Source organism: Lipophrys pholis (genome assembly GCF_963383615.2).
Source record: "Lipophrys pholis genome assembly, chromosome: 7".
Taxonomy (NCBI): Eukaryota; Metazoa; Chordata; class Actinopteri; order Blenniiformes; family Blenniidae; genus Lipophrys; species Lipophrys pholis.
The window spans coordinates 22951712-22979420 of record NC_137638.1 but is presented as its reverse complement, the minus strand read 5'-3'; the positions used below and the strand labels follow the sequence as shown (position 1 = coordinate 22979420).

General features: G+C 43.3%; 1 protein-coding gene across 2 annotated transcripts in view; it reads right to left on the bottom strand.

The window, feature by feature from the left end:
* Positions 1 to 1908: 1908 nt before the first annotated feature.
* tcf7l1b (transcription factor 7 like 1b) overlaps positions 1909 to 27709 on the bottom strand; it is a 32396-nt gene continuing 6595 nt past the window's right edge. Inside the window, exons 4-12 of one of the 2 annotated variants that reach the window (XM_080467710.1) lie at positions 15050 to 15133; positions 7644 to 7779; positions 7152 to 7254; positions 6518 to 6601; positions 4184 to 4324; positions 3897 to 4059; positions 3704 to 3811; positions 3447 to 3498; positions 1909 to 2832 (exon numbers count right to left, since the gene is read on the bottom strand). In XM_080467710.1, the coding sequence (XP_080323836.1) occupies positions 2357 to 2832; positions 3447 to 3498; positions 3704 to 3811; positions 3897 to 4059; positions 4184 to 4324; positions 6518 to 6601; positions 7152 to 7254; positions 7644 to 7779; positions 15050 to 15133 (1347 nt within the window). In that variant the 3' untranslated portion in view covers positions 1909 to 2356. The remainder of the gene's footprint in view (positions 2833 to 3446; positions 3499 to 3703; positions 3812 to 3896; positions 4060 to 4183; positions 4325 to 6517; positions 6602 to 7151; positions 7255 to 7643; positions 7780 to 15049; positions 15134 to 27709) is intronic. The other variant, XM_080467711.1, reaches the window with a different exon arrangement.

The following is a 27709-nucleotide window of genomic DNA, read 5'->3' as shown; positions in this document are numbered from 1 at the left end:
GCAGATGTTGAGTGGAGTAGCATCCAGACACGTTATTAGAGATAAACAGTTGCACGTTACACTTTGACGGGAACACGGGAGCTTTAACTAAACCAAGCTTCATTCCAGTTTGAAGCGGATCGTTTTCCTCAACAAATACATTTTGTACACACAATCATATGTGAAAACTTATAATAGGCCTCTCCACAAAATAAGATTCGAAGATATATTTTTAAAAAATGTATTCAGCAGCACATTTGAAGTCACTCACTTGGGGGCCAAGTTTTATAATAAGGACGCTGTGTTAAAAGAATTGAACATTGCTCTGGATGTATGGCCTTGAGGAGACAGATTTGCTGGCTGTTTTGACAAGCCATTACCTGTAATTTCACTGATGGATCGGTGAGGTGGCTCCGAGCAGGCAGCCGTGGCACCACAGAGCGTGCGCTCGCTGCCTGGAATGATGTAAGGGAGAACGGCAAACAAGCAAAGACTTATTATGGCTAATGATACCTTAAAACAGAGCAGGGGGAGAGTTGACAGTTTGGTGTTGGCAGCAGTGGGGGGGTGGCTCATCTTCATTTGTCTGCTGTTTTGGGGAGGGGGTGTCTGAAAGACATGTAATTATGTCACACTGACCACTGATCCCATCACACATAATCAGCAATAAATAGGCAATAAGCAATAGCTCCATCCCAGTTTAATGGAAGGTAGAATACCTCAATCTCAACTCATTTTGTTTTCTATACACTTCATAAAATTCATCACACACAACTTTTTTGGTCCACCATGTCCAGGCTGATAACGTAAGTAAGTTAACTTTTTAACGTAAAAATGGACAACTTTGATGATTGTGAGTGACGCAAAAAATGTTACTGTCACTATCAGAGGGCCACATTGTGACAGAGGACATTTAACACACCTACAATGATAAAAGTACTATTTTTAAGTCTCTCATCTTAATCAATCTGAAGACATACATTCACATTGAAATAAACCTGAAATAATTCTGTAATTTTTAAACGCCCCCCCTTAATTGAAACATGCTTCGATCATCTGTAAAACCAAAATGTTGTGTCGTGGATATTGGCTTGTTAAGCATCGGGAAGGGGCTCTACTTTTATAGGGTTTAATTTCCCAGATTTGTAAATGATCTTGTTGGTAAAATCTTGGTAAATCTTGAACATGGGTGGAGGAGGAGGAGGGGGGGGGGTCCCTCTCAGTGGGCTCTTCCAGGCCGTTCACCCCTCAGCTCAAATGGAATTGGTCCGTCCCTGGCACTGCTCCTCATTTCCAAAGCCACCAAAAACTGTAACCTACCTTGTGTATTTTTCACTAATTGAAATGCCTAATGAGGTCCCCAGGGCTCCATCCCATTACCTCTGAGTTAATTAAAGCCTAAGCAGTGTGCCAAACGGTGAATAAAGATGCAGTAAAAGTGCAAAAGGAACAGGGAGCGCGAGCAGGGTTCGTGAGCCGGGATGTGGCTGACCTGCTTTTTTGTCATTGTTATGGGATGCTCTCATTCAAGAAGGAGAAGATGCCTTATTATTTTTTTAATTCGTATTTATTTTGGGCTTGGGAATTCAGACACTCGTTTTCCACTGTGGTTAGCCTCGTTCTGCTTTATTAAACATTTAAGTCCTTACCACTATCAGCAGGATTTTCATGAAGATGTTCCCTGTTTAGAAGGTGAACCTAATGCAAGTATTAAAAAAATGACAGGTGTGCATGTGGCCAATACATGAAATTCAATTATATAGCTCATTAAATCTGCTATTATCAACACCTACAAAAAGTCCATCAATAAATATTGCACTGTGGTCACTATAATGCGAATAATAAAGATTGTTAAAGGTCTTCTCCTTATTAAAAGAAACACACGGGGAGAAGATAGATCACGAAAAGACGGGCAGAGACATTTCTTTTAAGAAACAATTTCAAATGTTTATTTAACATGTCAAAGAAGGGGCACACACTTGTGAATTGAAAATGGGGGGGAGAGAAGAATTTTTTGGCCAGTACTATCTCTTCAAACTTCATTCTAACATTAATCCGATTTTGGCTAAAAAGAAAATGCGTTTTTGTTTCTTTTTTGCTTTTATAAAGAAACTTTATGTACATTGGGTTTTTTATACAAGAAGTTCATTGGATAAATGCATCAAAAAAACAACAACAAAAAAAGAAACCAGTTCTGCAGTAAACTTTACAAAAAAATACATTTTTTTCCATTGAGAGATGTAGAAAAGGAGACAGTCAAATATTGACCAATAATATTTCTTCCTCTTCATTATTTAGAAAAAAAGTTGTTCTAATACCTATCTTAAAGAATAGCAATATACAGCATAATAAATGGGAGGAATTTGCCTTTGTGGATTCATTCAGTTGGTTTGGTGACCAGCGAGAGGGGCTGCGACTGGAACAGGGCATGATGGGAGTGAAGGGCCGCCTGATGGAAGGGGGACGGAGGGGAGAGCATGGAGGGGTGCAGGGAGGTGAACGGGATGGGCCGGGTTAGGATGGGTGTGTTCGACTGGCTACCTGATGTACCAATGGGGATGGAGATGGTGTGCTGAGAGGAGGAAGAGGAGGAGGAGGAGGAAGAGGAGGAGGAGGATCCAGAGGCCTTCCCAGGTAAGAAGTGGTGGTGCATGCGTCCCTCCGGCTTGGTGGTGAGCGACAGCGGCTGGGCCTGCTCGGAGTGGGTGGCGGCGGGGGCGGCGGGGGAGGCCAGGGCCGCGGAGGGGGTGGCCGGCGAGTCCAGCATGCTGCCGTGAGACGACGCGGGGCTGTCGCACATCTTCTCCGAGGGCAGGTACTGCACGCACTGCTTCTTACTCCTTATTGAGAAGTCTGGGGGAAAACAAAACAGACACCAACAAGCTGAATTATGGATCCACTGCTGGCTTCAAATCTGGTTCAGGTCCCTCAATGCTGCGGCTGACAGAAGTGAATGAGTGATTACTCCAACCACAAATATGACATGAAACTTTTGAAACACGACATTTTAAATCAACTCTCAAACACGTTACGACAAGGAGGGCAAAACAGGACATTCATGGCATTTGTAAATGGTATGCATGTGTGATTGACATAAAGAACATGCTACAAGATGTACGTTAAAGAGTGGAATGCTCTCCTATTTTAGGGCAGTCTAACGTGGTCATATGGCTGAACAACAGCAGACATACCTGCCACTATTAGCACTGAACCTCATAAGCTGCTTGTCAAAGTATAAAAGCAGGGAAAGATGTTAGTAAATGCTACTAAATCATGCAAAAAAATAAATAAGTGAATAAATATATATTCAAGAAGAGAAGATGCAGCCACATGTTGCGCTGAGAAAATTAGAAAAAAAAGCAAGAAAAAAAAGCGTCTTCTCTTTTATTTTTGTCTGTTTTTCCTTCTTGTCAATTGTTAAGAAAACAAAACCGATAAAGTCAGTCAGGAAGAAAAAGGCCCCTTACCCTCTGGTTTTGAGTCTGGCTTATTCTCTCGCTTCCTCTTCTTCCGCTTTCCCTGCACAGATGAAACAATGTCAGTAACAATTGTTTTTCAGAGCGCAAGTGAAACAGCTGGAGATCTTCAGTTAATGCCATCAAGCCAGTGGTGACTATAACTAACTGATACAATCATATCTGACTAAACCTGATAGGAAAACAGTTATACTTTAACTCTCTGTCCTCGTTGATGTGACAACAGTGCATGAAAATGCGCAACTCACATAGTTATCTCGCGCTGACCATCCAGGATAGAGCTGGGAGTGCAGTTGCCTCTCTTTTCTGGCCAGCTCGTAGTATTTGGCTTGTTCCTCTCTCGACAGCGAATGCCACTGTGGACAAAGACACGGAGTCAGGGTTATGAAATACGCACACAGGTGTAATTCGCTTGTTTGTCTGCCTCTGTTCCCTGCTTACCCGTCTGCCAAGGATCTGGTTGATGGCCGCACTTTCTTTCAGAGTGCACTCCGCCACCACTTTGGCTCTCATCTCCTTCATATATAGCATGAAAGCATTCAGAGGCTTCTTGATGTGAGGCTTCTTGTCCTCTTCTTTCTTGGGAGGCACAGGGGATTTTCTGCTAACCCGAAACATTAAGAGGGTGCTGTTAATGGCATTTGAGTGGAGGAGGAGTTGAGGCAATGATCAGCAAACAAAGGAAGATGGTAAAAACGAATTGTGAGAACGGATTTAGCCGTGCTTACGCGTGCATGGAGGGGCTGATGTCACCGCTGGGCTCCTGCTTGATGGCCGGGGAGACGATGGCGGGATGTGGAATGCCGGTCTGGTGAAGGCTGTGTGGAGGTGGAGTCACCATGTGAGGGGAAAAACGGCTGGACACCAGGCTGCGAGGGAGAAACGAGGCAACGCTTTCAGTTTGGTTTTCACTGTAAAACCTCTGTCAGCCTGACAAGAAAAGGTTCACCTAACTTGGCACACGGCTGCCGTGCCTTTCCCCTCAGGGTGAAATTTGCTTGTGCCCACCACCTCTGTCTAGACTAAATTCATACACACAATGAGTAACATGCTTGCTTTTTGTTCAAATAAAGACTTTTTCAAAAGGCCCTTTATTCGCCAATGGCTGGAGAAAAGCGGAGTGTGTTGTAACCATGGTGACAGCATGGCGGTGACACCTGAAACCTCGTTCCTTACCACGTTTCCAGACCACGGAGAGCACTTTGACAGCCGTCCACACAGAACACCTTTACAAAGGGTCTCTCAATTTCCAATCACTAATACAAAGGAGCATTGTAATGGACAAAGGGGGAAAATCAAGCTCCGTACCGGGTATCTAACACACTCTGGTTAGTGATAGAGGGGAACAATCCTCTGATTAAAAGGGTCGACTTGTTGTACAGCTGGTCATGATGGACATCTTCACAGTATAATGTAATGTACACCGAACTAAAGCTTTTCAAATCCTTTACAACCAAAACCATATCATCCGAGGAACAAATTTACAGATTAAAAAGTTAGAAAATTGGCTTTAATTTCTCAAACAATATTCAATAACAGAGTTGGAAATACCTTATTCTAAGGTAATGAAATGGCATAATCCACAATATTAAACATGTTAGTAAGTCATTACTGTTTTGAGGGTTATAAAACATATGACTTATGTAAAAGCATTGCTTTTGCATTATCAAAAGGTGTTCTCTCAGCAGTTACTATTTCATGTAACTCATGGTGACCAAAGAGGGATCATCTTGCACAACACTGCCTTGTAGTTTGATGAAAAATAGGATCTTAAAGAAAGAAAAAAAGTGTGTAAATATAAGCCTAATATTCAACCCATGTTTTCGTTTTATTCCCCTTTGATACACTTAATAATTTATACTGTGTAAACAGGGAGGTGCCATAATATTCCCACGATAATCAACCTTTAGCGAATATCTTTGTAAACATCCTACTTATTCCCCAGTGGATCGCTGGAGGCCGCTCTGAGTGATGGCATGCTTCCATATTTTGAAAATATTGCTCCCATTAGCATTCATCTATATTGTCGCTGATACACTGTGAATCTCTTTAGATTTCTTTTGATCTTACTTTAATTAGTTCACAAGACACTTTATAAATCAAAATCTTTAGTCTGATCAACAAATAATGTCAAAAGTTTCACTCACAACAACAACTTTTCAGCAGGTTTCCCACTGCCTCTTTAAAAGTTATGAAATCCATTTCTAATTCATAAGAAAGCGGAGGTCATGAGGATCGGTGAAACATTTGTAATTCAATAAATCTAATGCATTGGATGGAGTAAAAAACTAAATCTGTAAAGGTAGATTAAGACTGCGACGAGTTCACCTCAGGATGGAGCTACACGTGCTATTGATCAGAGACACCCTTCTGAATATTTCATCTCATACTAACACCGGAAGGCTCGCTACAAATCTGTCCAATTTTGACAAGAGGGTCAGAGAGTTTAGTCTGATGGGACGTGTAGGTTCAGATGAGCTTTGATTTGTCCTAATCGATTCACAACCCCTTTCATCTCTGCATTATGTGTGTGTGTGTGTGTGTGTGTGTGTGTGTGTGTGTGTGTGTGTGTGTGTGTGTGTGTGTGTGTGTGTGTGTGTGTGTGTGTGTGTGTGTGTGTGTGTGTGTGTGTGTGTGTGTGTGTGCGTGGTGAAGTGACTCAGAGCACCGTCCTGACCACAGAAGTTTTGCTCTGAGAGAAAAGACAAGAGAGGAGCTCTGAATGCCAATAACATGTTCACTCGGGTTTAAGAAGCTGAATCCGTCTCTGAAATCCTCACAGAAATTTGTAGTCCTGACACTGCTGCCTGTTCACGATCTGATCCAGATTCAACAGAAGGAAAGTACATTCTTCATTTTTACTTCACTGGGATACTAAACAACCTCTATTTTAAATACCACACCCTCCAAATTGTTTAATATGCACAAATGGAGGTTTAAGAAGTGAGGGGAAAAAAAAGAGAAAAAAGAAATGTGATTACAGCATGTCATAGAAGCAGCAGATATTGGATGTCTCCCTTTATGAGAGGGTGGGGGAGAGTTACTGAACATGAGCCACTCACCTGGACATGGATGCATTCATGGCGAGCGCTGGATAGGGATGACGGAATCCCCCCGGAGGGATGGAGTACATGGGCTGGCCCTGCCTGGGAGATGGAGGGAGACAGAGGGAGGCGGACTGAACCAAAGCTCCAGTGTGAAGTGGATCAAACACAGTTGACAGCTAACCCACCAGCACTAATCCGCCACTCATCAACTCAAATCCCCTGCTTGTGGAACAGCACCGTTGCAATTGATTACAAGGCCCAGAGCAAAACCCATAAGTTCCTCCTGATCAACTCAAATGGTTGAAATTATTGTTGTCATAATATTGTGCACCTGCACTCCAACTATGCCATTAATCAAAACGTCTTATTATGCAACAACAGTATTTTTTTTTTTAAATACTTGTTTTGACTAGAGAACTTTGTGTCAGCCTGTCGTTGTCTCAAGTTAACCACAAACTGTACAGTTGGTCAGATAACATCAAGTGCAATAACACGCCGACAAAACAGCTTTTTTCAGACTCATGTCTATATAGTTTCTAAAAGAAATTATCTATAGAAATTATTTTTAACTTGGTTGACATTTTCTTTTTCTTTTTTTAAACGAGACGCAAATGAGTACGCATACAAGTTAAACAAGAAAGAAACTCACTGCGGCATGAACCAGCTCAAAGGGTGTGCAATCGAACCGACCGCACCCGGGGACAGAGGGTAATATGGTGAGAGCTCCGATGGATGAGGCGTTCGAGGAATACCTGCAGGCGACACAGAAATGCAGTTTGTATGTATATACAATGAGGTGATGGAGTTTGCTGTTTACTTAATGGGACAGTGTGACGGGGGGAATCTTTAAAATGTGACCAGTTATTGAGGAGGAAAACAAAATGTGCACAGCAGCTGGCACAAGCTGTACCGGACTGTGGCAGCATTCGGAAGAAAAACCTGTCAGAAACATTGTTTCCTCATCAAAATATCATGACCCTGTGAATATCATCGGCAAAACATTTGTCTGTGGGCATCCGAGTGCCTTGCCGCCTGTGTTTCTGTGGCTCTGATAAGAGTTCAGCGTGAATCATGAGTCATTTGAAGTTGTAATTCAGTTGCACGATGACGCAGATCGATGAGCGTCCGTCAGACACTTTACCTGTCTTTGGGTCGAGGATCTCTGGCGAGAGGTGCGATGGCGGCGTGCCGGGGGAGAAGTGTTCATTGCTGTAGGTGATGAGGGGCGTCAGTGGGTGGACATGGGGCGCATGCTGCACCACCGGGACTTTATTGGACTGAAGAGAGAACAGACAGTTCCTGAGTTAGAGGTGAGCCACAAGTCTCTGAGATTTAACATCCATGTCTTATCTAATGAACATACGGCAATAACTGATGCCTTTACTTTGTATGTATTAAAGCCAGTGTATTTGTAGCCAAAACAAACCTCCCAAAAATCTATCCCGCATATAGTATCTAATGATAATAGTGCAAAGGAAATGCAGGCCACAGTGTCTGAATAACTCGACACGATAAACATCCCAGTTGCTGCGTGTGACCGGCCCTGTGATGCAATCTGGACCGGCACCAAGGAGCACTAAAAAGCCTTGCAGACACATGCCAAGATCATTACGGTCATTTAGTTGAGGAGAGAACTGTTTGTTCAGTCCAACAAGAAAAACAACGGTGCCACCGAGTCCAGAAGTCGCACCAGCGAGCCACAAACAAACACATTTATGCTAAGGTAAACGGAATACAGATAAACATGTGGAGACGTCCTCTCCCACTGTCTGGATTACAAATGTTGCTCATGTTGGAAAACCACTTAAAATTCTGTATAACTGAAGATAAGTGGTGAAGAACGGCAAGTCCAGCGATGAACTTTTGCTTTACATGCATGCTGTGCATTCCACTTCGGTCCACAAAGCTTCACACACACACACAACACACACACACACACACACACACACACACACACACACACACACACACACACACACACACACACACACACACACACACACACACACACACACACACACACACACACACACACACACACACACACACACACACACACACACACACACACACACACAGAAAGACCACAGCCTCTTGCCAAGATGTGAGCAGCTCCACGGCTACGGCAGGGATGACGAAGACAATAATAATAACCGGCGTCTCTACTTTCATTAGGCAGCGCTCGGACTCGCAGTCATTTCCCCTGGCTGCCTGGCTGAATAGAGCACTTGTTGGCTCAACTTGTCACATGGGAGGGTCAAGGGGTGGGAGGGGAGAAAGGAGTCTTGTTCCTCCAGGCTAACCTTTCTTCAATATCCCTCCCCACCCCCTTCTCAACCTCTGTCTCTCTCCAACGTGGTCTGCTGGGGAACAAGGTTTGCATTGAGACTTCTGTACACTCTCTTGCTTCACGCTGCTTAGAATTGTTCCAAATCTCCGATATTTTTTTTTCTGCCCGTTTTTTTTTTTGTTGTTTTTTTTAAAGGAAGGTCCAACCTTTTCCTCCTTTTAAATCTTTAACAAATTGGTCTCTCTCGTGTCTAAAGCGCGCTTTGATTCAGGTAATACCAGATGAAGTGAGGAAAATATTTACTGGTGTTAAACATGGCTATATTAAGATCTACGTGCTCGGGACGTTTTTGTTTGTTTGGGGTTTATTTTTTTTGTTTCTCTGGATTTAGAGCATATAAGGTCAATGCATACAATGAGGCGCAGAAAATGGAATTTCACACGGCACAAAAAAAAAAAAAAAAAAAAAAGCTTTGATAAAGGTTCATGGCAGAAATTGTGTTGACTTACTGGGTTAAAATCCCAGGTCCCACATGTCATGTATATTTGAGTTGTGCTTTGTTGTTCTGCTTCGTGTACAATATGCCTGGATTTTTCCCTATATCGAGGGTTGTTTGAGACCTCTAGACCTGGGTGCCAACACATTTTGGGAAGCAGTTCAGTGAGAATATGAAATGATGCCGATTAATTATTCATATCCTGGAATACATGAATCGTGGGCTCTAAACATATTTATAAGTTTGAAGGCACTAGTTTCAACTCCAGGCTGCCTCTCGGCTTAGCAGCACACCGAATTATGGAGGGAAATGAAGCGTGCGGCTCCCAAGTATGAGAAACGACTTCTGGACTGAGGACTACCTGCAATAATATTACTGTTCGGAATAAAGATGTAAATCTATTTTCTCCCTTTAATGTCATTCTCTCCCCTTTCTCTTATTTTTTTTTAATCATCACAATTATCTTATTTTAAACAAAATCAATTAACCTGTTCAGGACCTTTAAACTGAAATTTATTTCTGTAAAATCCAAAAACTACGCGAAAGGCTCAGTCACGTCCTAAAACGAAACACTGATGTATCAATGCCTCCTTTGACTTATAGATAATGCTCCTCCACTCCATGACAGCGTCATATGTCTGGTTTCATGATCCACAAGCAAAGTGTAATAAGAAAACCACAAGGAACATGAGCTGTGTTTTAAATATAAACAACATCTACGTGATTGAACAGATAGCAGATGGTATCTACGTTGACAGACAGAAATCATGCTCTGTGCATAGATGTGCTCGTTGCAAACGGGACTGCAGTGGTGCATAACTCTCAGCCAGCGAGTAAAAACATTCAGAACCGGTCTTAAGAGTATTTTGACATAGGAACAGGAAGGTTTAAAAGGAAAGGAAAAAAAAAAAACAGCTGAAAGTTGCAGATGCAGAGAAAAGACGTCTGTCTCTTAAGAGGGTTTGAAGCTAAAAAGGCCGAGGTGGCAGTACCTTGCTTGGCTGTCCAACTTGGAACGGTGCTAAGAAAAGCACAGTCCTTGGTCAATGTGGGTGGAGGGGTGGATTTCATTCAAGCAAACATGTTTTTGGATCCTGCACATCTGAATTGAATTACTAGGCAAACAGCCGATGGGGAAGAGAGCTTAGAACAAACTGAATAACCCTGCAGCTTTGTGTGTCTTTATGCTCGGCGATTCTGGGTGGGAGGCTCAGAGGCCTTTCAAAACTCCAGGAAAGACAGGGTGAAAAGAATGCCAGGCATGCTGAGAAATCCAAGCCTTGTTTGTCAACGCCAACAGGAAGCGGACGTGAGAGGGGACTGACCGTGTCATATGTCTTTAAAATCAACCACTCCAAAACTGTGCCATTCATCACAGACTACGTGTGCTTTGCGTCTGGTCATCGCCTCTGAAAAGGTCAATGGCAGTAATACTCTGGGTTAGAATAATACAGCGCAGAGCAGCATCAGATTACTGGCCTGAATATCCCCATTGGCCATTAAATAAATTAGGAGTTAGCAAAATCAGCAAAGCCTATACAGACACAAACAAGAACAAATCTCACTGGGATCCAGCGTGCTAATAAATATTTGTAAATTGACAGACACAGGGTGGCATTCTTTTTTCTTCTGGTAAATCCACCAATAATAAACAATATGTGATTTAATTTTACTCGTGAACTTGTTGGACAATACTAAATCTGAGGCCGTTCATCCACAGTTTGACTGAAATCAAAGCGCTGGTTTCTTATCTCGTCTCTGCAGTGGCCCAGCAGGATTGCAGACTTTAGATCAGTATTCAGTTCAGTCCTCCTAAAGCCTTTGATTTCATGATGGATCCCGGTTGTTCACAGCCTAATGCAAAACGAGAAAATCTCACCGGACCCTCAGTCAAAGGTCTGTTGAAAGAATATGGGTCGAAAGCAAGTATATGTATTGCTTTGTGAGACGGGGGGGAAAAAAAGCATCTTTTTCATTTATAGTATCCCATTTTGAAATGTTGTACAGCTCTGAAAGCTGAAGGTTACACGTCAGAAACATACAGGGAAACAAAAAAAGCATCTCAGGAATGCTGCTCCGGCCTTACCACTTCAATTCATTTAAACAATTCAGTGACTAAGTGACCTGCGGTGCACTGACAGGACCAGGTTCCTCTGTGCATTGATTGCTCTAACCACTAATACAATATTGAAACAAAAGAGGTGATTCTTGTTCTCCTGTCAAGTGCAGATCAGCCCATATTTGAGCAGTGAGTGCACCGTGATCTGATAAGTGACAGAGAGGGAGAAACTCTGGTCAGTTCTGGTTTATTCGAGGGTCACAGCTCTTTGTATTCCAGAATAACAGTACGAGTCAGTGTCGTTTGTAATGACACAGAGAATAGGCCCGATAGACAAATTACTGCGAGTGACTCAGTGAGGGCAGTGCACAGCCTTGACATTATGACTTTGAATCGCGACATTGTGGAAAATGACTATAAGACTACAACTATTCCAGCTCCTCAGGTTCGTTTGTCTATCCCTCCTCTCCTCTCCTCTCCTCTCCTCCTCTCCTTCACCTCCTGTTTGGTCCAGCTCGGTCACTACCGAAGGGCTGACAAGTTCCCCATACTGCATCACCTGGCCTGCAGCGCCTTTGATGTATTATTCATGAAGAGGCAGCCCGCTCAACACACAGCGGCTGAAATGGGGGTTTTGGGGTTCTGGACATTGTGTGTGTGTGTGCGTGTGTGTGTGTGTGTGTGTGTGTGTGTGTGTGTGTGTGTGTGTGTGTGTGTGTGTGTGTGTGTGTGTGTGTGTGTACACACACACGGTGGGGAATGGTATCCTCATAATAAAGCGTGTTCCTTTCTTCCCAGTCCTCGCACCCCACCTCTTACCACCACCTCGACCATTACGACCAAAAGCAATACCAACTGAATGTTAAACAAACCTGTCTGTTGAATAATTGAGAATCTCAGGCCAGAGCAGGCTCGGATTAGCATACAGGCCTTATGGACCCAATCTGCACCATGACAAGATTTTTTATTTTTTTTCCTCGACTTTTTGTAGCCATGAAGTGTTGAAATTGTTTTGTGAAAAAAAAAAAAACAGAATTGTAAGTTTCCCCTGTTATTGAGTACTTATAAATATAAAATAATACTGATAGCAAATAAAAATTGCTTGTGGATGACTTATTAATCTCAAATGAAGTTGGACTTGTCAGGCACCTGAACTAATAAGCTGCTAAAATCTTATCTCTATCATCACGCTGAGCTGGCACGCATCAAAAATGTACGAGGTATGTCCGCAAGTAAGTCTTGAGAGAAAATACAAAACATGCAAGTGCAGCTACAAGACAATTAAAGATGTCAGATTTAACACACTATCAGCTGCAGGAGCACAGGTCTGCTTCAAGAGTCCCTGCTGGTGTCTCCTCATCGCCTCACCTCAGGTCTCTCTCGCTGGCTCCTCTTGGCCCTAGGCAGTAATCCCCGGCCCCCTGTGTGTGCCCATCCGCTCCCTCTGCTCTCATTAGTGCAGTGTTGGGGCCTGGGGAGCCTGCAGGCCTGGGGAGCCAGCCTGCTGCTCCCCTCCCACTCTCCCTCTCTCTCCTCGACTGGAGTAATGAGCACATAATCAGCCTGGCTCCCTGTCAGTAGCAGCACACCAGAGGAGCATGTGGGCACCTGGCCCAGAGTGGGGGGTAAGGGCACAGCGGGGTATTCCACACTCCGTGGTCTGTGCCCGGGGTACCCCCGTACCCCATATTTAAAGCCCCCCCCCCCGCCACATGAAATAAGCCTCCGCACGCAGGTCACTGGATCGTCCACAGCCACTTCCCCATTTTGTTCACATAATGAAAGCGGTTACACTTTCAGTGAACTTCCCGTCCTTTGCACACAGCTTTAAAACAAAAGTGTAGCATGACCTCTAAAACAATAATGAGACCTTTTTTTAAGCCAATTATTTAAAACCAATGTGTTTTATTGGAGAACTTTTACCTTGGGTTGAAGTTTATTAGAGCTTTGACACTCTGTGACAATGAAGAAGGGTAAAATGAACAGCCCGTCTTATCTCAAACTGCCAAAATACCCACAGTTGTAAATCTTGCATGAGCTCAGCACAATGGGTACATTTCAGATAGTATGCGTGCTTAAAAGTATTAAATAAACACAAAGAAACCTCCATGTTCTACACCTAAATAGAGTTTTTAGATGTTAAAAAAAGTCAAGGATCTGTATTATTTAAGTGGTCTTTCAGAAATGTTGCGGAAAGCTGTGATTCTTCACATTCTTAGTCTTCTACAGTGTTTCTCTCTCTATTGAGTGTCCTCGTTTAACGACATTCAAACAGATGAAGGCCAAGCGACACAACAGAGAGCCACATGAACAGTAGCAGAAACAACCGAAGGACAAAACAGGAATAATCCGAGCACAGAGCTGAAAACTCAGTGAGTGTACTTTAGTTTTCTGTGAATTCACTTAAATTCCTTGTTTGGACTTTTCTCATTATTCTGTCTTGCTACATTATGGATTCATGTAGTTTCTTAAGTTGGACAGTGGCTACAAATCTAAAGTTAAAGTCTGCTCACAGCAACAGAGCCTCACACAGCAGCTGTTGTGTCTAAGAGCAAAACCAACAGGGTCACTGACAGGTCAGTATTTATTCTAATAAAATATATTTAATAGGTTTCCATTGAGGCATAAATCAATGCTGTATTCCCATGAGCAAACTCAGACCGCTTTCACAATTTCCCATTGACGGCGCTCAATGAGGACTTTGTTATACGCATCACACCAATTATGAGATCCAGCGAATCAACCGCAAATTCAGCGAGCCCGCCTAGTCAGGATATGTAAGGTCAAGGGCCTGAGTCACAACGACTCTTTATTACTGAAGTGTGGTGACAGTGGCGTTCTGCTCCATGCACCGTTTGGAACAACTTCCTGAAGCAGAAAAACACCCTGATACAATCTAACAGGTGAGATGCACAAGAGATGCGCTGAGGCTCCACGTTATCTCCTGTTTTCCACCCTGAACACACGTCCCTCAGCGAAAGCCACAAACCAAACAGGTCCGCTGAGGCCCCGCATTGTCTAACCAGAGTGAGACACCGTGATGACTAGTTCACACCTGTGCTGGAAAGTTCAGGAATGGCAAGGAGGATCACACTTGAGAGATTTACGACGGAGACTTGAGTTATTGTAGTAAAGACAGACAGACGGCTGAGCAGCTCGCCTGCGGGTGCCGTCTGGGCAGGGCCGGTACTCTGCGCACACATCGATGGGAACAACTGCATTAACATGCAGAAAATAACCAAATTATTGTAAATAACCAAATTATGACGATAGTTTGATTAAAGCGTTTATACGTCCCACGGTAACCACATTCCCCCAGCAAGTTTACATGATTTATTTCATAATTGGTTTAATTTTCTGTTGAACGCAGCCCGAGGGCAACATTTTATTAGTTCCACATAATAAAGGAGAGGAAAGAGTGGCTATCATATTAATTCATTAAGTAAGCACCATCATTCAGCTAGTGAATGTGTGAAATTCCACTGTGGTGATGTACTGGGCTTTCTTCACTCAACCTTATTTATTCCACAGTTTTTTATGATGAATCAATCCATCATGCAGGACACATCAGAAACGGTTACGAATGCTAATCATGACTTTAACTTGTGGCTCAAACCACTTCTGCAAAAAAAAGGGTTTCCAACACATTTAATCATTCATTCTTTTTTTTTCTTTTTAAATCATGCTTTAGTGTGTACTTACTAAATGCCCTGGTGTTGGAGAACGAGAGTCTTTTAGTCCTGCAGATCCTGGGACATCCAAAAGAGGCCATTTCATCTGCAGGTACTGTGGGAGAGAAAACAGAAGTGAAGTTCAAATAAAATGCACAACAGGGGAAACGTGCATGTAATAAAACTGTAAAATAAATGGCCTGAGCAAGAAAATATTTCACAACAGAAAAAAAAAATAAAAAAAAAACGCCAGTGCTTGGACAACCAACTGTGAAAATGTAGAACTCTAATGTGCCAAAATCGCTCCCTAATATGAAAGCAGGCAGTCCATCTTTCCCCGGAGCGTGCGAAAGTGGTATAAATGGTGTCAAACCCGCAGAGAGCTCCAGCAAACACCTGTACAAGACCCACATTGCTGCTGGAGTCAAGACAGTGAGTTCTGGCACAGGGGGGAGAGGAGAAAGGGCGATGTGAACACTACGGACTGGTGGAGGACTGTGAAATTGCCGTTTGTCAAGGAAAAACAAGAGGCCAGCTGTGGGCGCCCATCGCTGAGCGGGTGGGAAGAGACAGCTGGAAGGAAGACGCCTCATCTGCAGACCAGCGAGAGGCTGTGCCGTGGACTCCACTCACTCCTGCCTATGCTACGCTCAATTCGTTTGGCCTTTTGACCCGATCGCGTCCCCTCCCCCGCCCGTTCAGTATCACTACTTTTCGCACATGTTTTCAAAGTTATCAAAAAGGCCTGTGTTGTTGGCCGTGTCTTGTGTTTGTGTCCTTCGTCACAAACCACCGTCGGACTGACTGTTGCCGCTGCCCATCCATTTACCGCCGTGAGTAAGAGCTGTGTATCCGAGGAGGGTTTTTCTGTGATTTACTGCATGATACAACAGGCTGAGCTTTTTTTCTGCTTCTTTCTCTCTCTTTTTTTTTTTTTTTTTGTCCTCCAGCAGTGGAGATTGCATGAAGCCAGAGCTCCAAAAGCACAGTCAAACCATCTGTTTTATGAATCAGTTTAAATACCGGATGCAGCAGCTTGTCATGCATGTGGATTTTCTCTCTGGTACAATTTCAAATTAATTAAAAGGGTTTTATTTTACAGGTGATTTTCTTTTTTTACACGGGTAAACACTTTTTAAGTTCCCTTTGGGGTACAGAATATTACTTCTTTTATAAGTAGTCGCTTTACTTCCTTATGCGGAAACTGTTCCTATCCAGTATTGTATACCATCAGTGTTATGTACATGGCTTTGCACTTGTGAATTCCCCTGCACAGCTTGACTTCCACCCATTGCAAACATCTGTTGAATGGAAACGACAATAAATACTATCTTGACACGTAAAAATGATGGGCCGAACCAGCGGAGGAATATATGCAAAAAGCTGTGTCTACTTTTCAGATGTTGGTGCAGGATAAATGATGACAAAGTGGAGGAGTCGTGCATTCAGGTTTTGATTTTTAAAACTTCATTCATTACTCGGAGTTTGTAAGGAGGAAGGAAGCTTGGATGGCTGTGGGTTAAAAATGGAAAAGACATTATAGCAGGAGGGGAAAAAGGAGAGGAGGGAAAGAAAAAAAAAAACATTTTCAGGAATGAGTTTGTCGGAGCAGGCAGAGGGTATTGTTTCCTGACAGCTGGGGTCCAACAGAGCACCAAGGCAGGGGGAAGGGGACCCTTTTTCCCGTCGAAAAGGGGGGAAATTCTTGGAGTTGACATCAGCCCTCTTCATTTTCACTATACTGCTCAAGGCTGAATCGTAGGTTCCAACTAATGGGCCCGAGTCCATACAACTGTCAGGAGGCAGTTGCTTTTAGAGGTCGCTAGCTCCCTATTGAAACTTTACTCTGCTGTGTGCATGGTGCCTAATGAATGCTACCCTCTGGAGAGAAAATCCAAAACAATGCAGTTTTCTCTGTCTAATCTATGTCAATCATGAGTCCTTCCACAAATGAAACAAGCGCTATTGTGAGCGTTTGGTCTAGCCCGGCCGTGCCCACCCTGGCTCTCCCACCCAATCCATCCCTGATTTGACAGCTTCTGCCAGCGCTGAGGAACATGCCCCCAGGCACTTTTTTCTGAGCACCTACTTTTCTTTTAATTGCCAGTGTGCCCTATGTAGCAACTGTTCACACAAACCCCGAAACATCCAGCCAGGTAATGCCAGCCGCACGCTGTCACATTAGCTCCAGTCCAGACTCGAGCAACACACCTCTCACTGCCACATGAGAAGGAGAGAGAGAGAGAGAGAGAGAGAGAGAGAGAGAGAGAGAGAGAGAGAGAGAGAGAGAGCGAGAGAGGAAGTTTGGGTTTCTGAGCTGTTTCGGGAAACAAAAGGAGAGGAATTGTGGACCATGCTGCTCAGCAAAAACTTTCTTAGTGCTAGAGGAAGAAAAACACGCACACGCACACTCACACACACACACAGTCCTGCAGACAAGTAGGAGTCAGTGAAAAAGTTAGGACATGCTACAGTTGAAATAAGAGATGAACTAATACCCATTTAACTACAAGATATTTCCTGATGCTGATGTCTATGTGCCCTTATTTCTTTTTTTTTTTTCTCTTTTTTTTTAGAAACAACTACAGACATATGGTCAAGGCTCATAGCAATGTCTGCTTCAGCATGGGAGCTCTGGTAAATGCACTCGGACCGAGTACTGAAAGAAATGTGTATCTAAAGAGAAGTTTAGCTGATCCATTTTCGGAGCTCTCTAATTGTCTTCCAGCCTTCCCTGCTGCCTCCAACACTCAGAATAGACATCAGTAGATTGTGCTACTTTTACAGGACCCAGATGCGACAAAGGTGGCAGTGATGCCACTGAAATTTTCCAAAAAGCTACACTGGAGCCCTTTGGTTTTTTGAACAGAGAGAATACAACATATGCTCTGGGGCATGTGGCCTGCCAGAGCTGGGTTCTAATTGTTACATTGCGCTCACAGAGCGGAGGAAAACACAGCCAAGAGTCTTTGTCATCTCTGAAGTGTGTGGTGCCACACTGCAGCCCAACATCAGAGCGCGGAGAAGAGACAGATGTCTGGACATTTGCTGTCAAACTAAGTCAGACACTCTGCCAAAGGGACAGAAAAAAAAAAAGAATCCAAGACTTTGCAGGCAACTATCTGTCAACTTGAAGCCTGAACCAGGAAGTCAGTTTCAAGAAAAAGTAAAGTAAAGAAAAAGTTTGTGTGCAAAGGAGGTATGCAGTTTCACCACTAAAAGCTGTAGCTGTTGAATAAAGATTTAAATGCATGACTTGGCGGATTGGAATTAACTCAATCACTCGGCAACAAACACTCAGACAAATCTACAAATAAAGCGGTGAATGGGAAAGAGCAAGCGGCTCAGACGGGCCCTGGTGGTTGTGAAATGGCTTCACCCAACTTGTGGTGGGTGGCGGAACAGCAGGAATTCCTCCATGGATCGCCTCAGCAGATAATGTCAATCACCTACTGTGTGGAGAGCCCCTCCCCATTGTTTTCTTTTACCCCCCAACAGAAAACAAATGGGCCACACAGCTTGCTGTTTGGTTGAGGTGTTAATTACCATCCCCTGCCCATATGAACAGCAACCTCAGACAATAACCCTGTCAGCCCCCGACACAACAATCCCACCCTGTTCTGTTCCGCCGATATCACCTGCTCATGCGGGGCTATTGACACCTCAACCTGATCTGTGCATGAAACACAATTAAAAGCTCAGGACAAAGACAACGCGATAAGGAGTCCCCGTCTCGTCTCAGAGTTTGCATTAAGCCCCATTGTTTGGCAAAATTAGAGACAATTACATTGACAATTCTTCAGCAAACCTCAGCAGCCATTGTGCTAATTAGTGTGTCATTGACAGGCAAACGACAAGCAGATGAGCTGGTCAGACCAGCAATGTGTGAATATGCCGCTGCAAGCTTTTTTTGTTTCCTGAAAAGGGATCACACATACTAGTTTGCAACACACTTCGAGTTTTGTCTCTATTCAGACTTACAAACTAGTTTTTCCACTGAAACTAGTGCCCAGCTATAAAAATCGGTCACATTAGGTATGAATGAGAAAAGAAAAATAAAAGATTTTGAGTACATCTCACGAAGTTCACTTGAAGCCTCATCCCTTGATTTACATTATATTAAACATAGAAAGCCTGTAACGCTGCCGTGGAAATAGCATGCTGCTAATGGCTACCACATTTGAAGTGTCCATTAGCCCATAGAGGAATGAAGTTAAGTGACTATGACAGGGGCACTCCCTCCGTTTGCCGGGCGTCTATTGTGACCCGGTTGGTCGTCCTGCACTCTTATTCACAGCCGGTAGAAAAACTGGGTCAAAGGTCAGACATCCAGAGTGCTGTGGTTTCTATGGTGATGTGGCCTATTAAGGCCAGGCTCATTGGCCTCTTAACATGCTCTTGTACACAAAAGAACTATTAGTGCAAAGAGGGAGAGAGAGGGGAGTGAAAAGGGGAGGCAGCGCCGGGGAGGTCCCAGTAACACAGCGTCAAGGTTTTTCCAAGATTTCCAAGATGGTTCCTGCAGCTCCATCCATGTCTACGAGGAGCACGCATTGCATGTCAGGGCCCTGCTGTGTAGGACTGCCAGTGAAATCTATTGCATGTCAGGGGAAATTTATCGGTTGCATGCTTGGTAATTTATTATGGCACAAAAAAAACAAAAAAACAGAAAAAGTAACTTGTTGTGTTGATAGATTTCCATGATTAAACATTAAATTACTCAATGAGCAATTGTGTCACGTATATCTTCACAAGGCCAAACTGGCCAGCAAGCTGGTTTATTTGAAAAGTCCTTGGAGTGAATTTATTGCCGTTTCAGTAATAAAACGGCATTAACAGAATTACAAGGCCAAGATAAACCCCCTAAAAGGCTTCTTTAACATTCTACCCCAGCGAGGGACCAGCAACTTCAGCAGGCGTTTGCATTTTTGTTACTCAAGCAATTATTTGTGTGAGAGTTTATTTTCTTTTGCATGACATGGTCCCGAGTTATTGCTTCCTACATCTCGGGTGTTACCATGGAGCGAATGCAAGTGTTTTAAATGAAGCTGCCATTGTTCCCAGTCTGTCTGGTTGACTTTCAGGTAATTTTAATCAGACGGTTAAAGGAAAGTGAGGCTGGTGTTTGGAATAAGTGAGTAATTTTGTTACAGAGCAGCACAACAGCAGGTCGCATAAACTCCACTGTATAATTAGGCACAGCAGAAAATAATTATGCATCTGGTAAGAGCATGGCTATCTCATAAAGACAGAGGGTACGGTGCAAAGCTATTCAAGTCAATTATGTGAAGTCAGTTATGTGGTTTTCCCGTACCTGGGAGATCTGCCTTCAATTGTCACAAAGTGCTCCCATTAATGTCAGGATGGTCTGATGTCAAGACAGGCTACACCTCAAATGTCAAAAGATATCCTGCTAATCCATGTCCTGTGGCATTGTTAGGTCAGTCGCACAGGAACAAGACTTTTTATTGTTTGGGGAGTAGCCTCGTTTCATTGAAATTCACAGCTGTAAACGCCTGTATAATTAACTCCAGAACACGAGGTGGTTACCAGCGGTTGGCTGGATGTTTACAGTAAAGCTCGACTTAGAAATCAAATGTGTGTGTAAGTCTTCTCAGTGTGTGTGTGTGTGTGTGTGTGTGTGTGTGTGTGTGTGCATGTTTGTGTGTGTGTCAGGTCTACGCCAATGACACTCAAGTGAGACCTGAATTTTTCATTTATGACCAAACACAAACTGACTGGAGACAGCGTGGGTTACCAATATAATGCAGTACTTTCTTGCCAAGGCATTTAGGAGGCAATAATAAGTCCAGCATGTACTCCTCATGCTGAACAGGGCAAATACCACAGCATGGTAATCACTCTAAATGCACAGCAAAAACACTTCTTTTTTTTTCTCCCCCCCTTTTCATTTTTTTTCCATAAATTGCAGATAAATATTTACACCCGCCCTCCAAGACTAAATTTGAGTACGTCTGCTAAAACGGTGTCTTTTTTTTCTTACAGGGCACACTGACTGATTGTTTTTCTCTCCTCCATTTTTTTTATTTATTTTTTTTTAGCTTTCCTTGGCTCTTTTTAAAAAACTTCCTAAGAGCAGCTGAGAGAGGCCGGAGAGGCAACGCCGCATCGTGAAGGGGAAAAAGTCAGGTTTGAAAGACTGAGGTGGGCATAAGTGGGTGTAGCGTAGAAGGCAAGAGAGGGAGAGAAAAAAAAAAAAAAGGAGAGAGGCTAAATTAAACACATTTGTTTCTGCTCTCACATACCACAAGTCTTATGAAAACAGAGGGCTGATTGTGTTCACTCTGCAAGTCCACCCCCCTCCCCTGTCTCTTCACCACCACCCAACACCGCCACCCTGCTCCACTCCCCCAACCCCCTGTCCTGAGCAGCAGCAGCGGCAGGCCCCCCAACCCCCCTTACACACACCTACACACACACTCACACACACACAGCTGCCTGCAGATGCCTCCTGTGTTTGCTCTGTGAGTGCAAAGGCGCAAATCTCCAGACTTGTGGGCCCTGCCTCATCTCAGATTTTACTACCTGACATCCCTATCACCCCACCGCTAACCCCCACTCACTCCACTCTCTCGTCTCCTCTGGCTCTGTCCTACTCAAACACGCACACAATTACTCACACCCTCCAGTGCCACAGGTATGCTTCAGCAATCACTCCAGGGACACAGAGGGAGGACTGTGAGACATAAGGTCCACATGAAGTATGAAAAGTTTTAGAAACAGAAAAAAAAGCATAATAAAAGAAATCAGCTAAACTCGGTGGATTAGAATACAAATATGCTGAGCCTCAAAATCACCTAATTATCTGTATAACATATGATTTCACATTTGAATTGAATTAGAGAAGAATTTCCTGAGGTAGTTTGAAACTTCCACGATATGTGACACAGCACAAAAATCACCATGACATTCCCCAGGATTAGTTATGCGTATTGTCAGCAGACAGCGGGGAGGTCTGGAACGTTGCCAGCACATTTTTATACCTGAAACACTTGTAAAAGTCATTTCCTTGCGATCCCGAGTCTTCGTTTTCATCAAGCTGCGCACAGTGATATTGAGTGCTAAATCACGAACAACTGATCGGCTTCAGCTATAAATTCAATTCATGTTCGCATGTAAGGAGAGACGTACATGCCTGAAACTTTGTAAAGAATAAATTTGTCACTCAAGGAAAGTCCTCAGGGTGAGCAGGGGCCTGCAGAGAAATCACAAACCAGAATAAGGTTGGGTCATGAGGTCTTCTACCTCTTTCAGGTTCACCAGGTTTCTTGAAAGGAAAACAATGCAGACCAAACATGAGCAGAAGACCACCAGTTGTTGGAGAATATATGTCTTTTGTCATGGCAATACTAAATAAATTACGTTTTACACATTTTAAACAAAAAAACATGTCTTAGGGTGACCAACATTGATTTATATAGACTGTTACAGCTTTTTTTTTTCATGTCTTTTTACAACATTAAGCAGACCTCTGAGGCCTCGAGGTTGGACATGCGTCTCAAAACAATGTATACAGCTGCTGCAATCTTTCAGTTTCAATACAAGCTAATGAAAACAGCAAGGTGATTATGATCAGGGGCTGCTGTAAATATCGGATTCCTGGGGACAGAGTTTAGGAGAGGCCCCCCTCACAATTACACAGTATTCAGGAATGTAGAGCGTGAAGCAGAGAAACGTTGAGCTGGAGACAAGATGCTCACATCCTATTTTGAACGTTTAGCTCACACTGCACGACAAAAGTTCTTCGTCCTGCGCTTACAGAGAAAAGTGGAAAGGTTTATCTTTTGTTAAAAAAAAAATAAAAAAAAATAAAAAAAGGTTGTTCCAGCGAGCCCAGATCCTATTCCACAGTGCAACAAACTGCTGCTCAATGCTAACTGCACACTTCTGCAAACAATTAAGTGTTAACCCAAGGACTGTAAGCTGCTCAGAGGGAGAGAGAGAGAGAGAGAGAGAGAGAGAGAGAGAGAGAGAGAGAGAGAGAGAACGAGGGGGGTGTGACTAGGGGAAAGAGAGGGGTGCTTGTGCACAATTACAGCAGGGATTTATGGCCTGAGAAACAATTTATAAATCACAGCGCCTGAGCTAATGTGCTCCAGATTGTTCTCCATGCAGCTGCAATTTTGGTCTGCGTGAAACGGCATAATAAACCTGGCTGGAGGACATGTTTGGGTGGTGGGGCCGGGAGAAAAGTTGAGATTGTGGGTGGGGGCTCAAAGTTTCGAGGTGTTTCAAACAAAGAAACAGAGGTTGGGTTTTTTCTTTTTTTTTTTTCTTTTTTTCTTCTTTTACGGGCTGTGTGAGATTTTGCTGAAGTGCTACTCTTGAGTGCTAAGATAAGATAAGAGGGTCTTAACAGAAATTTTAGTGACATGTTTTCTCAAGCTATGCAAATACTACTAATTAAGGGGTGTTTTTTTGGTAATAATAGAGCAACGGTAGCAGCACGGCAAAGCTGTGAAACCTCAAAACAATAATTGTAACTGAATAATTACACAAGTTTCCACTGATAAACACTTCAAAATTTCAAGCCCAAAATCTCATTGGTTTTATGAGCTCAGTGTGAAGCTGTGGGCTCTACCCTTATAATTACACTCCTGACATGAGTCAAAAATAATTCCAGGTTATAATAAGAAAAGACAAATGTTGCAAAGCGATCCCTGCATTGTGGCTGCAGGCCGATGCAGGAGAAGAGATCGGATGTGCTGAGGGGAAGCCTGGGCTTTTGTGGCCACTCAGCCAACTGGCCCTGAACCTTGACCTCTAACCCTTCACCCAGGGGGGCAAACAAAGCTCTGAGTGACATCTGAAACTAGACACTCTGTGGGGAGAGAGTGTCTGGACAGGACTCAAATAACCCCATTAACTCTGCAGAAAAGATTTACGGCTATTTATTCTCAAGCAGCAAATTTTGGAAAGCTGAAGAGACCATACAGATCTGTCAAAAATAATCAAGCAATTAGAAGTGCGCACCAAGTTTAAGCTTGTTTACGAGTCAATATCTCGGCCTCGCACGAAGACAGGAGGAAAAAGAAGCTTTGTCATTAACATGTCCGAGCAGAGCCGTGATTGGAAGTGGTACGCACATATGCCAACAGTTAGTGTGGAGCAAAATAAATTCTGTTTAATATGAACAACATGAGTTTATCTTCAGGCATTTTCAGGAAAGCCACTGGTGCATATTCTCCAGCACCTAATTGATTTTATACAATGGTATTACGTAAACAGCGTTGGCATTGGTGTACTGTAAACAAAACAAGGGAGAAAAGTTTATGGTAAATGTGCTGCGTTCAATGCGAGCCTCCGTCGCCAGAATGCTGAAAGCCACTGTAGTATTTAAATCAGGCAAGGAGGGAGGAAGACTGGGCCAAGCATTCTGTAGCTCAGCTGTGAGGCTCTAAGCCGTTGCCCTAGGGTCTTTGTCCTGCCTTTCAGGGCAAGTCTGAGGTAGTCAAAGACCCTATTCATGACCGGCGCTCCCCCTGCCAACACACCCATACAGCCCCAGTCAAGTCAGCCGAGAGCTATAGAGCCTTCCCATTTCACACGAGAATCAGACCTGCCCCTAAAGCCTGCTTCAGGGATTTCCAATAGCCAGCCCCTCCAACCCATGTACAAATCAAACAAAAGGGCTCCTTGGACTACTCCATGTCATATAGGGTTGATTAGATCTTTTTTTCTAATGTAGCTACCCCGAATTTGACGCAAGTTAAGTCAGTCAAATTTGTAGGGATTTGGGCTCTAAATGGATGTAAATGGACGTGGGATTAAACCAGCGGAGGTGTTGATGCGCCATCTGATGTTGCGGGATCCTTCACGGTCATCTGACGCAGGAGTCATCCCACATGAAATGCCAGTTGAGAAAAGGAGCACAACCAAACGCTTTAACCTGAGTATATCAGATGATGAGATCTCGGAACAAAGAAAGCTAATCTTTGCTGATTATCTGTGGGCAAGCACTCGGGGGGGAATCCCACTATCAGTAAAGAGTGTCTTATGTCTGTGAGCACAAGGCCCTTAATCAAAGACATCACTCATAACTAATCAAGAACATGACTTCATAACTTTAGAATTGAGCGGATAAGGTCAAGTAAGAGTGATATCCTGAAGCTGAAACCGGTCAACCCATTTCAACTTTCTGCTGCTTCTGCTGTTCGTTCTAACAGGATCCACAAGTTTGTAGGGAGATAAGGAGGCTACACATTTGGGATGACTTGTGCCTTTGCTCGAGTTTAATCAAATTGGATGCTCGGCAGAACATTGTGACTTCTTAACAAGTACAATTGGTTTATGAGGGGAACTAGGGGGAAGAAAGGGGCAACTAGAGGTTAGGTTATTACCCGAATTAGGAGATGCAGCCTGAGCTCATGGGAAAATTGCAAACGTGTGATATTTACCAAACAATTGCCCTGATCTAAACGGCTCAGTACTTAGAAATCAATCATCGCAACCACTCATCTTTGTCATATGATATGACACGTAATGCATATGCATAAAAGAAAAAGACTAAACCGTATTATTATTCTAATAAAATTATATAAATGATTTTAATAATCACTAAAAAAAACTCGAAACAAAATTAGCAAATCATATTGTTGACAAAAACTTGACAAAAAAAACATTTCAGCCAGTCTATGAAGCTTTATTGTTTATAACTCTTCCTTTTTAATTTTTTTGCCTTTTTCATGCGAAGCTCGTCAAAGTAACCACAGAGTCACAGGTGTCCTACTTATACAAATCTATTAAACATGTTAAAGGCGCAAAAGATTTATGTTGTCAACGATACCATCCATGACGTACACGACTTGTTTTTAGAGGCCGAGCTAAATTCAGACCTGCACGTGGCTCGCCCGTCTCATCAACAACTTCATTAGGTACAATTGTCAGTCTGTAGTTTATGCAAATTTTAGGCTGTGATTCTTTTATTCTGGCAAAAAAAACTAAAAAAAACATCTGTGTTGAGGTATGAGATATGTTTGCGCTATCTGAGAAGTGAGAGTATCTGGAACGTGAACCTCGGCCAATCGACCATCCGGCTGTTTAAATGTTTGCGTGCAGGTGTGCAGTCGGCCACATGTGGATGCAGGTGCAATGCGTTGACGCGACATGTGTCCGTCTGGGGACACCAGCTACAACAGCAGCCCGGAGCTGCTGCAGCATTAACAGGGACGACCTCAGTGGGAAGCTCCGAAACTGATTTACAACTCCAACAAGAAGAACAGCTGCTGCGCTTTCGGTCAACTAACCTCATCCCGGAAGGATATCCATCCACTTCTTAATTTAGTATGACCACTACAACCTCACTGATACTACTCGCATACTGTATGACATGGCCTTTAACAGGGAGAGCGTTTCTGTGAACCGAGGCGAAGCCTGATGTAAATCTTAGCAGAACTGATGCTACATGTGCGTGATCTGATATCTGCCTGCTGCTTGGCGATTGGGCCGCGGCTGTGCGGGAATGGCAGGGCGCTGTGGTCTTCGAGGGAGAAGCTGCGCTCTGTGGGAGACAGAATCCCTCAGATAAGTGAGTGCCTCTAGGTCTGGAAGCCGGCCCACCTCGGGATAACAGGCAAAGGAATAGCAGCACCCGTATCTGCCCCAGTTTATGCTCCCACCACATCTCATCAACAATCTCTCTCTCTCTCTCTCTCTCTCTCTCTCTCTCTCTCTCTCTCCTGCTGCCTGCAGAGCTTAAACTGAAAACAGCTGCTTGGAATACCAGACTGATGAAACCCTGTTTAAGTTTTTTTTTTTTTTTTTTTTCTTACTTTTTCTTCCTGCTGTACAATCACGTTTTATTAGCATGGAGTGAAGCGTTTAAGGTACAATTATAGAAGGAAAACATTTCTTTATGTGAGCTTAACAGTAGTGGTTACGGGTACGAACGCCCTCACGTGAATCAGTCCAGTTGGCTGTTTGCTGTGAGCCCCCATCCCACCTAACAGACCATCATGTCTACCAACAGAATCAGTACATGTGATGCTCTAATTGAAACAGCTGGAATGATTAATCAACCTATGTATTGTTAAAGTTGTTCAAACATTTCTTTAATCATTTTTGATAATATAGTCAAAAATGTACAAGCGTCTTACTTTTTGGAGAAAAAAAATAGTTTAACCCTTTACACACAATTTATGATCCAAAACAATAGTTAATGTTGTCTAACTCACTGGATCAACAACATAATCATTATAATGACCCGAAACCATAAGCTCTATAATTATTTCATTTAGTCTGACTAACAGATTATAGATAAAAATCCATTCAATTAGTCACATCCTCATATGAAACTAAACAAATAAATACTTTGTACGTACAAGCTTCTAATAAATGATTATTTGGACTATTTATCTTGACAGAAGTGGCTTCAGGAGAGTCTGCTGCCTCCACCCTTCAACGGCACCAGGCTCCAGGTTTTAAACCACAGAACGTACACAACCAGGCTAAAGCGTGAGCGTGAACACCCGGACTACACGTCTCCACCCTGCCTTCTATAGCCTACAGCTTTAATTACCTTCATAAAGCTTCACTTTACTGTATTTGATAATTACCAGCTTTAGGCCGTTTTTTTGTTTTGTTTTGTTATTTTTCAATTCCTGAAGACAAACTGTGCGACTCTCAGAATAACTCAATGCTGAAGTTTCCACCCAGCTGAGGATTGCTATTG